The sequence below is a fragment of the Chiloscyllium plagiosum genome, unplaced genomic scaffold (genome assembly GCF_037043375.1).
Source record: "Chiloscyllium plagiosum isolate Xiang-an unplaced genomic scaffold, Cpla_swu_hap1 HiC_scaffold_13, whole genome shotgun sequence".
Lineage (NCBI taxonomy): Eukaryota > Metazoa > Chordata > Chondrichthyes > Orectolobiformes > Hemiscylliidae > Chiloscyllium > Chiloscyllium plagiosum.
Window position 1 is genome coordinate 20,430,864 of NW_028270151.1, and position 11,225 is coordinate 20,442,088.

An 11,225-nucleotide genomic window follows, 5' to 3' on the forward strand; every position below is an offset into this window, starting at 1 on the left:
AGATTAAGAATTTATCAGTCTCTGCCTTGAAGACATTTAATGTCCCGGCCTCCGCTGCGCTCCGTGGCAGTAAAGTCCGCAGGCCCACCACTCTCTATCTGAAGAAATGTCTCCTCATTTCCATTCTAAATTGACCCCCTCTAATTCTAAAGCTGTGCCCACGAGTCCTAGTATCCCCGCCTGTGGAAATAATTTACCAGTGTCCACTCTTTCTAAGCCATGCATTATCTTGTAAGTTTCCATTAGATCTCTCCACAACTTCCTGAACTCTAACGAATACAATCCCAAGATCCTCAGCTGTTCATCGTATGCTAGGCCTAACATTCCAGGGATCATCTCTGTGAATCTCTGCTGGACATGCTCCAGTGCCAGTATGTCTTTCCTGAGGTGTGGGGCCCAAAGCTGGACACAGTATTCTAAATGGGGCCTAGCCAGAGCTTTATAAAATCTTAGTAGCAACTCACTGCTTTTACATTCCAACCCTCTTGAAATAAATGACATTACATTTGCTTTCTTAACCATGGACTCAACCTGCAAGTCAACCTTTAGAGAATCCTGTACGAGCACTTCCAGATTCCTTTGTATTTTGGTTTTATGAATTTTCTCACCATTTATAAGATACATCCCTGTATTCTTTTTTCCAAAGTGCAAGACCTTGCATTTGCTCACATTGAATTTCATCAGCCATTTCTTGGACCATTCTTCTAAACTATCGAAATCAGAAGTTTAATGCAGATGTTTAATAAAACATGGTACTGGAAAAGGCACAGCAAGTCAGGCAGCATCCGAGGGGCAAGAGATTTGATGTTTTGGACAGGAACCTTCTTTAGGACTGGGGAGGGGGAAAAAGCTTGATAGATAATCTCAACTCCCTTCCCCTTACCCTTCTCCTGAAGAAGAGTCCTGCCTGAAACATCGACTCTATTGCTCCTGGGGTGTTCCTTGACCTGCTATACCTATTCCAGCAGAATGCTATATCAATTCTGATTCTCCAGCATTTGCCGTCCTTGCTGTCTCCTAGATGTTTGATAAAAACCAAAAGAATTGCAGCTGCAGTAAATCAGGAGCAAAAGCAGAAATTGCTGGAAAAGCTCAACAGTTCTGGCAGCATCTTTGGGAGGGTTACTCAACCAGTAACATATTTCTGAGTTCTCTCCACAGGTACTGTCAGATCGGTTGAGCTTTTCCAGCAATTTCTGTTTTATTTTGTTGCTGCAGATGTTTAAGATATTTTGTCCTTTTGAATCATCTGAAACAGAGTGGATAGTTTCCATATCCAGAAGTGGCAGGCTTTGGCGCATTCGAGAATTTACATGAGGCACAACGACCAGACTTAGCGTTGCCCCACAGAATATGAGGACAGCTGAAGGGTGGTGATGATAGTATTCCTGTTGCTTGCTGAACTTCTAGTTTTGAGGTCCTCAATTCCACTGGAAAATACACCTCAGACTTTCTCCTGGAAGACTACTTCAGAGTTCTGAGGATCAATCGACCTGCACATCTTACACTGTGGGAGGAAACCTGAGTATCCAGTGGAAACTCAAGCAGGTATGGGGGAATGCGCAAACTCCACAGACAGTCGCCCGAAGCTAGAATTGGACCCGGGTCCCCGGTAGCAGTGCGAACCGCTGTGTCATCCCAATTGGATTGAAGCAACACAGGTGACTGCATTTTCAATTATTTTCTTCATGAGTCTTATGTTGATTAAAGTGGTGCTGTGTTTTCGTCAGGGACCAGCCAAGTAATTTTTCTGATGGTCGTTAGAGATTGAATTCAATTTGGTGCTCATTATGGCGTGTTTAATGAAATAGCTAGAGCTTATATTAAATCAGTTATCCTACTGTAAACCGAGAACAAATATTTGCCCTGCCAAAGATGCATTATTCGGTCCTTTTAGTGATGAATTCTGCTCTTGCCTTGGCATGGACCAGTAATGAGCAGACTTGCAAACGTTGGGGTAGGTCTGATTTGCTGGGTCTATCGAAGGATGGAGATGTCATATTAGGTGGAATTTTTGCGATGCATTCTTACCACGTTGAGCATCGGCAACTCATGTTCAGCAACCATCCGGAGCCAGCAAAATGCATCAGGTCGGTTCAATAAATTGGAAAATATAAATTGGGCGGCACGGTGGCACGGCGGCACGGTGGCACAGTGGTTAGCACTGCTGCCTCACAGCGCCTGAGACCCGGGTTCAATTCCCGCCCAGGCGACTGACTGTATGGAGTTTGCACATTCTCCCCGTGTCTGCGTGGGTTTCCTCCGGGTGCTCCGGTTTCCTCCCACAGTCCAAAGATGTGAAGGCCAGGTGAATTGGCCATGCTAAATTGCCCATAGTGTTAGGTAAGGGGTAAAGGTAGGGGTATGGGTGGGTTGCGCTTCGGCGGGGCGGTGAGGACTTGTTGGGGCCGAAGGGCCTGTTTCCACATTGTAAGTAATCTAATCTAATCTACCCTCATGCTGCTTCACGGGTTTGTATGACTACTTTCTGAGTGAATTTGTGAATTTAAGATAAAATATTTGGTTTGCTTTACGTTTGCAGCATTGTCCCAAATTGCTTCATAATCAAACAGGTACTTTTGCAATTTATTCAAGGTTGCCACATGATAATACAGCAATGTATGCACTGCAAGCTCCCACAATTGGTCTTGTGTTCAAAACTCAAAACCCACATTTAGAATTTTGAAATGAAGGCTAAGTGTGGGTTAAGACATTGTGAGAAGTCTCCTTTTCTTCTTTGAAATACGTCTATTGGACCTGAGAAGGAAGGTGGCGGATCCGCTAAATGACTTATTTGAAATTGAAGACATTGTCAGATCTTTGCATAATGTCAGTTAAGATTTTATGCTCAGGGCTCTGCATTAAAGCATATATTCATTAACTTCCAATTTAGTGGTGTTATCACTGAATTATACCTAATAATAGCTACATGGTGGTTCCCTCAGAAATAACTGCTATTGTTATTTTTTGTGTATTTTTTAAATTTTGTTTTTTCACCTTCTCTGCAGCTTTCAGTTCAGACCTTTCCGTTTTGCAGTGGCGATGATTTTTGCAGTTGAGGAAATAAATAACGATACAACTTTACTTCCTGGTGTCATGCTGGGATACCAGCTGTACGATTCTTGTCAGTTGACTCAGTTATCGCTGAAAGCAGCTATGGCGTTTCTGAACGAACCCAAGGCAAACACGCCCTCTGTTAATTGTAAAAACTCTTCCACTGTTTCTGCGATTGTCGCTGATTCTGGATCCACGAGGTCTTTAGCAATAGCACCTTCCATTGGTACCTTCAGAATCCCTATGGTAAGATATGGTGTTCACTAACTCGGTTACAATGTGAATAAAGTTGAATCAACAGTACAAGATATGGTGTTATATGGGTCATTTAATCTATTGTCTATGCAAAATTTGGAATTTGTTAATCCAAAGGAGACCAAGGTCTGCAGTTACATCGCCTTTAGAATGTTCATTCAGAATGGTGAGACTGTCCAGTACAATTACTGTTGATTGCTCTTTGGTTCGATATAGCTATAGCTTTATAACAAAGCTATTATTCCTCTTCATCTAAGATAGTGCTTCAAAAGTCTCATTTCAAAAACTTGGTAATGTACAGAAGTAACCTATGAGAAAGCAAACATTCAAGAATGGTTCTAACAATTGGCAATTTTAGGTCTTTTTTTATTAATTCCTGAGATGCGGGTTGTACTGGCAAAGTCAACATTTGTTTCCAGTCCCAGGTTATCATTGAACTGAATGGCTTCCAGCAACATCTGCAAGACAGGTTTACAGGGAATTATATTACACGGACCAAAATCAGAAATTGCTGGAAAATCTCAGCAGGTCTGGCAACATCTGTGGAGAGAAATCAGCATTAATGTTTCAATCCAGTGACCTTTCTTGAGAACAGCATATGAAGTCACATGCAGGATAGACATCAGTGAACTAGACCGGAACCTTTGTTTTACTGCAAGCATAGCTTAATGCTCACCATGACTGGGGTATCTTTATATTCGAAATGTATTCCTGGAATTTATTGACCACTGGTGGCGATGGTGATATGCTGATGATATTTGTACATTGCACCTTCACTCTACATAGAACATAGAACAATATAGTGCAGAACAGGCCCCTTTTGCCCTCGATGTTGCGCCCACCTGTTAACTGTGCATGGTGGCACAGTGGTTAGCACTGCTGCCTCCCAGCACTAGAGACCTGGGTTCGATTCCCACCTTAGGCGACTGACTGTGTGGAGTTTGCACATTCTCCCTGTGTCTGCGTGGGTTTCCTCTGGGTGCTCCAGTTTCCTCCCACAGTCCAAAGATGTGGCGGTAAGGTGAATTGGCCATGCTAAATTGCCCGTAGTGTTAGGTGAAGGGGTAAATGTATGGGTGGGTTGCGCTTTGGCAGGTCGGTGTGGACTTGTCGGGTCAAAGGGCCTGTTTCCGCACTGTAAGTAGTCTAAACTCATCACCCTACATCATCCTCCATGTGCTTACCAAGGATTGTTTAAATCTCCCCAATGTGGCTGAGTTAACTGCATTGGCAGGCAGGCATTCCATGCCCTTACCTCTCTGAGTAAAGAACCTGCCTCTGGCATCTTTCTTAAATCTATCACCCCTCAATTCATAGTTATGCCCCTCCTACAAGCTGATGTCATCATCCTAGGAAAACGACTTTCACTTTCTACTCTATCTAATCCTCTGATCATCTTGTATGTCTCTATCAAATCCCCTCTTAGCCTTCTTCTTTCCAATGAGAACAGACCCAAGTTTCTCAGCCTTTCCTTATAAGACCTTCACTCCAGACTAGGCAGCGTCCTGGTAAATCTCCTCTGCACCTTTTCCAATGCTTCCACATCTTTCCTGTAATGGGGCAACCAGAACTGTACACAATATTCCAAATGCGGCAGCACTAACATTTTGTATAGTTGCAGCATGACATTACGGCTCCAGAACTCAATCTGTCTACTAATAAAACCTAACACACCATATGCCTACTTAACAGCACTATCAACCTGGGTGGCAACTTTCAAGGGTCTGTGTACATGCACATCCACACTACGAAGAATCTTTCCCTTGACCCAGTATTCTGCCTTCCTGTTATTCTTCCCAAAGTGAATCCTTTGCTCAGATGAAGAGATTCAACAAGTGGTAAATGAATCACATCCTAAAAATTTAAACTAACTACTTTATCGGAGCATTGCTTAATTTTTAACCAATCTGTCTCATGATGCTATTGCACCCAATGCACAAGCTGAGATAGTATTTGGTCCACAGGTCTGAATGTTATCACAGCGCCACAAGAACCCGACACCATTTTTCTTTAACGCACCTGTTGTCAATACTTTGGTGTGTTCTCATCAAGCACCATGGTAACTCAATTTACGAGTGATCGGTTCAGCTTTTACCTTAAGTATAAAGTCATTTGCTTTTCAAAACTTTGTGTGTTACCACATTTGTCCGTCTTACTACTTAACTGAAACCTTAACCCATTTATTGGGAACAGCCCATTGGCGAAATGAATCCTGCGGTCAGGGGTTTTTATTTAAAAGTGTGCTTTCAATTTTGTTGCACGATTTAAAACAAAAACAGATAACGCTCGCAATACTGGGCAGGTCAAGTACATCTTCTAGATTAGTGGTGCTGGACGGGCACAGCAGTTGCAGTTTTGCCGTGCTCTTCCAGCACCACTAATCCAGAATCTGTTTTCCAGCATCTGCAGTCATTGTTTTTACCTAGGTCAAGTACATCTGTCAAGAGAGAAATCGCAGCTTCAAAAATAAGCTAATGTCACACTGAATTCAGCATCGGGATGCTCCACTACATAAGACAACGTTTCGTTTGTTAAGAGCAGAAAAGCATTCTACAAGAGGCAAAACTGAGGAAAAAAAAACACTTACAATTTGTTAAGTACTCCTCTGTTATCAATTCTAATGTAAAGGTCAAGGGGCAAAGTGATCAGCCAGAACGCTGTTCCTTGAACTTTTGAAATTAAGGATTTGTTACATTGAAAGGGAAGCAACATAGCATATTAATATAAGGACTACGAAGCCTACCTATCAGCAAACCACAGCATAAATAGAATGCTAAACGATACAACGCAAACATTATGTTAGCAGTTGATATAATTCTAAATTAAACCGGCTTACTGCAGCAAGTGTAACCATGCCTGAGAGACAGTGAGCTTAATTTGCTGCCAGAAGCTGGATGAAATTTTTCAAAATTCTACCTCGCAAACTTTTGAATTAAAAACCGATAATGTTTAAAATGTTGCTAAAGATAATAGGGGGTAAGCTGAAGAGTAATTTTAAGTTTGGGCAATGGTGTAAACAGGTCATGTAAAATTACTCACATATCCTACACCTTGCTTTTTTTTTTCCTCCATTGACTTCAATGTGAAGGCACAAAACACGAGATCAACAGTGGACCCTCTGTATAATATCAAAGTTAGAAATCGCCCCAGGTCACCCGTGTATATATACAGAGAGAGAGAGAATGTTCATAGACGTCCTTCATGTTAAATTCTGAGGATTGAGCATTATGCGTGGTTGCAGCTAGGAAAAGAAAAAGCAATGCTTGGATTGAATCTTGGGAGTGAATATTTTAATGGGACGGTTTGAAATTATTAAATAAGTTATATATTCTCTGTTTAACAAAGGGCCGCTCCTGGAAGCACTGTACAAGCTGAAATATTTACACTTCTCCACTGATATGTTTGCCTTGATATCATAAACAACCACAAATTATTATCAAAATGCAATTTTTGTTTTGCTTTATTTGTGGCAGGTTAGTTACTTTTCAACCTGTGCATGCCTGAGCAACAGAAAGGAATATCCATCATTTTTTCGAACAATACCAAGTGATTACTATCAGGCTAGAGCATTAGCCCAGCTGGTGAAACATTTTGGATGGACCTGGATCGGGACCATTAAGAGCGACAATAACTATGGAAACTTTGGAATGCAAGCATTTGAAGAGGCAGCCCAACAGTTAGGAGTTTGCATAGCCTTTTCTGAGTCATTTCATATAACACATGCTCGAGAGAAGTTACTGAAAACAATTGACACCATAAAAACCTCTTCTGCAAAAGTTATCGTCGCGTTTGTGGGACAATCAAACATGCGTGTGCTACTAAAAGAAATGATTAGACAAAATGTTAGCGACATTCAATGGATTGGAAGCGAATCATGGGTTTCCGCATTGATTCTTCCGCAGGAAGAAACTAAAAAGATTGCTACTGGTACAATTGGAGTTGCAATTCGCAAAGTCAATATACCAGGGTTGAGGGAGTTCCTAATGAAAGTTCATCCATCCTTGTATCCAGAGAACCTTTTGGTGAAAAGGTTTTGGGAAAGTTGTTTTGGCTGTACTCTAACTGATGGAAACAAAACAGATTCCCCAAAAACTGAATTGGGGCTGAAGAAATGCACAGGAAGAGAAAATTTACAAAATATCCAAAATAAATTTACAGATGTCTTGCAATACAGAGTGACTTATAATGTGTACAAAGCAACTTATGCGATAGCTCATGCACTTCACAACATGGCATCATGTAAAACTGGGTCAGGGCCTTTCTACAATGGGAGTTGTGCCAATATTTCAAATTTTCAACCATGGCAGGTGAGGAACATTTTACATAGTTTGATCTCTGCATTTAGAAATAAGGTAAGTATATGTGAATGCATCTTGGGTAGCCCTGGCTGCTTGTGAGAAGGTCTGGCATAAATAAAAAGACTTAAAGGAGGTTATGATTTCCTGTTCCATTGGCTGAAGAAGTGATGTGGTGTTGGGTGGTAAAAAGATGACCTTGGCGTTGGTAAAATAATAGGCTTTACAGAGGTCGGTTCATAAGTAAGGGCGTTCGTAAGTCGGACGTTTGTAACCCGGGCATTCGTATCCCGGGGAAAAGCTGTACATCCAATGCGGTCAAATTTACGGTTGAAAGTTTGCAATTAATGTAAATAAGTTCTCATTTTGTATTTTTTGTTTAAAGTTGCTATATTATATGAGAACAGTGAATTTCATAACCAAGATCGGAGAAAAAGTTTATTTTGATGAAAATGGAGACCCTGTCGCAACATATGATATTGTAAACTGGCAACCAAATGCCCTCGGTGACATCGACGTTGTAAATGTTGGGCACTATGATGCATCAGCTGGTTCCGGAGAAGAATTTTCAATAACAGAAGGGGCGATTGTTTGGAGTGGTGGTCAGAAATTGGTAAGATTTGTGGGGAACCATGCCTTTTCTAAAATGCCTTATTTTTAATTTAAATTTCCGTTCTCTGAAACAGAAAAGCAAACTGATGGTTGTTGTATCAAATAGACAAAGTGCCCGCTACTGCCCATTTCCCAACATGGCATAAATTGCAACTTATGAAGCACTTTTAAATGGAAAATATCTGCTCACCAATTTGAAAATTGTTTAATTTGATCAATCCAGATTGTAAGATCAGACATATTTTATTTCCTCCCACTTTCAACAGCAGAATTTCCTCGCACATAACTGATGTAATTAAAAATGTGAAAGAAAAATGTGCAGATGCAGAATGAGTTATCAATGTACCTGTGTACATTGCATAAATGAATGAATGTAGGAGCAAAGACGTAACGTCTAAGCATATTGAAAAGTGGTTGCATAGATTTACAAGAAATCTGAGGGAGCAATGGATACATTAGTTGTGTGACAAGGAACATGGTGGTTCATATTCATCTTGACCACAAACACATTTCTGCTGCAATAATGCAAAGCAATGACCATCTCCAACAGGAGAGGATCTATTCACCTCCCCTTGCTTCTCAATCGCATCAGCATCACTGAATCCGACACCGTCAACATCTTAGGGGATACCATTTCAAAAAGGTGAGTGGGACTAATCATATATTTTGTAGTTTCAAGAGGATACCAGATGCTAGGAAAGCCGCAATAGGTAACTCACCTCGAGTCTCCAAACATAACCACCACGTACAGGACACAGGTCAGGACTGTGATCAAATCATCCCACTTGCCTTGATGAGTGCAGTTCTATTAACACTGAAGAAGCTTGAAGCTATACAGGAAAAAACAGCCCACTTGCTTTGCACCAAATCCAAAATATTCACTTCCTCTACCACAGAAGCTCAGTAGCAACACCAACAAGAAACACTACAGAAATTCAACAATGCTGTTTGGGAAGCCCCTCTCAAATTCATGCTCATTTCCAAGTAGAAGAACATTGGCAACAAATCCATGGGTCACCATCACCTGCAATACCCTCTGGCAGCCACTTACAATCCTGACTTTGAAATATATTTCAGTTCCCCCTTTCTGACAATATGGCCACAATATCGATAGTAAATGAATTTCAACATTTCAGAAAGGCAGGTCAAAGCCAATTAGAGATGGACAATAAATGTTGGGCTAGTCAACAACAACCACATCGCAAGAATGTATGAAGAAAACATGTTTATCTCTGAATCTGGTTTTCAGTTTAACCATTAAATGGTATTACTGCAAATTGATTCTGATTTTTTTTTTAGTTGTTTTCCCTATTTCCTTCTTCAATAAAATGAAAACTCCCAGAATACATCCAGGATGTCAAAACAAGAATCTGAATTCATCGAAAGTATCCTGGCTCTGCAACTGCAAACCTATTCCAAGCACTTTATTGGGACATGATGAGGTCACAAACGCTGATAGTATTTCAAAATTAACAGTCCGAACAAACGTAACAGAAATAGGTCTTTTTATGTTACCAGAGTGAATGTTGTACATTTCCCACATTGAATTACTAACATTTCTTCACCATTGTATTCATATTCTTAATGAGGCACCTAAAGCTGTTTGTTCTGAAAGCTGCCATCAAGGAACAAGAAAAGCAGGAAGAAAAGGACAACCCGTTTGCTGTTTTGATTGTATACAATGTGCACAAGGTGAAATTAGTAACACAACTGGTAAGGATACACCATTGCTAAAGGTATTGTTTCTTAAACTAGATGCCTTCATTGCTCAGGTTTTAAGATTCTTCGTGTAATGACAAACTCTTGTGTTGCTTCTTAGATTCCACTCAATGTATAAAATGTCCATTGGAATTCAAATCTAATGAAAGGCGGGATCAGTGCATTCCAAAAGAAATTGTGTTCCTTTCCTTTTTCGAGACAATGGGAATCAGTTTGGTGACACTGGCGCTGTTTGGAGTCTGCACTACTGTTGGTGTATTCGCAATATTCTACATCTACCGACACACTCCGATTGTTAAAGCTAATAATTCTGAGTTAAGCTTCCTTCTTCTTTTTGCCCTGACACTTTGTTTTTTGTGTTCAATTACATTCATTGGGGAACCTTCAGTTTGGTCTTGTATGCTCTGCCACGTAGCGTTTGGTATTAGTTTTGTTCTTTGCATTTCTTGTGTATTGAGTAAAACAATTGTCGTGGTAATGGCGTTCAAAGCAACATTTCCCAGCAATAATATGATGAAGTGGTTTGGACTAAGACAACAATGGCTGATGGTGTACATCCTCACACTGGTACAATGTGCAATATGTACTACCTGGTTAATTGCATTTCCACCTTATCCATTGAAAAACACTAGTCACTCTCATGAGATAATCGTGTTCGAATGCAATGTAGGATCTTCGTTAGCCTTCTACAGTGTACTCGGTTATATTGGATTTCTGTCCTGTGCATGTTTTGTGGTAGCTTTTCTGGCTCGACAGCTTCCAGATAACTTCAATGAAGCGAAACACATAACGTTTAGCATGCTTATCTTTTGCGCAGTTTGGATAACTTTCATTCCAGCTTACATAAGTTCGCCAGGGAAATATGCTGTGGCAGTTGAAGTATTTGCTATTTTGGCTTCCAGCTTTGGTCTACTTATTTGCATTTTTACTCCAAAATGTTATATTATTCTGTTGAAGAAAGAAAACAATACAAAGAGGAACATGATGGGCTCAGTGGCTTCCAAAAAAAGCTTTGAAAATGTTCAAAAATGAGATGCAGATATTTTAGTAGATAATTACTTTGCCATAATAATGGTGAATAGCAATATTGTACCAAAAGAATCGATCAAAGCCGCAATGACCTGTAGTATGTGCAGTTTTGAAGTTTGGCTGATAATTTTGACTAGTTTACACATCTGCCCAGCATTTCATTTACATGTAACCTCATGGCAGATGAACCTCGATTATCAAGCATTCAATTGTCTAAACTTTGGATTATCCAAACAATATCGCAAGATTCCGATGCTTGGC

The 11,225-nt window shown here is 40.5% G+C and overlaps 1 protein-coding gene across 1 annotated transcript; it reads left to right on the top strand.

Annotated features, from left to right (window-relative positions):
* Nucleotides 1-1,989: 1,989 nt before the first annotated feature.
* Nucleotides 1,990-10,967, top strand: LOC122555653 (extracellular calcium-sensing receptor-like). Its single transcript, XM_087993219.1, has 6 exons — nt 1,990-2,090; nt 3,009-3,300; nt 6,783-7,616; nt 7,990-8,217; nt 9,806-9,929; nt 10,036-10,967. Exons 1-6 carry the CDS (start codon nt 2,020-2,022, stop codon nt 10,965-10,967), a joined length of 2,481 nt encoding a protein of 826 aa, XP_087849345.1. The 5' UTR covers nt 1,990-2,019.
* Nucleotides 10,968-11,225: the final 258 nt, after the last annotated feature.

Bases quoted from the DNA above. Each gene is read 5' to 3' on its own strand.
- LOC122555653 (XM_087993219.1), top strand. From the start codon at position 2,020: ATGCATTCTTACCACGTTGAGCATCGGCAACTCATGTTCAGCAACCAT. The intron at 7,617-7,989 runs GTGAGGAACATT...TTTTGTTTAAAG, and splicing joins CAAATTTTCAACCATGGCAG to TTGCTATATTATATGAGAAC. The intron at 9,930-10,035 runs GTAAGGATACAC...GTTGCTTCTTAG, and splicing joins TGAAATTAGTAACACAACTG to ATTCCACTCAATGTATAAAA.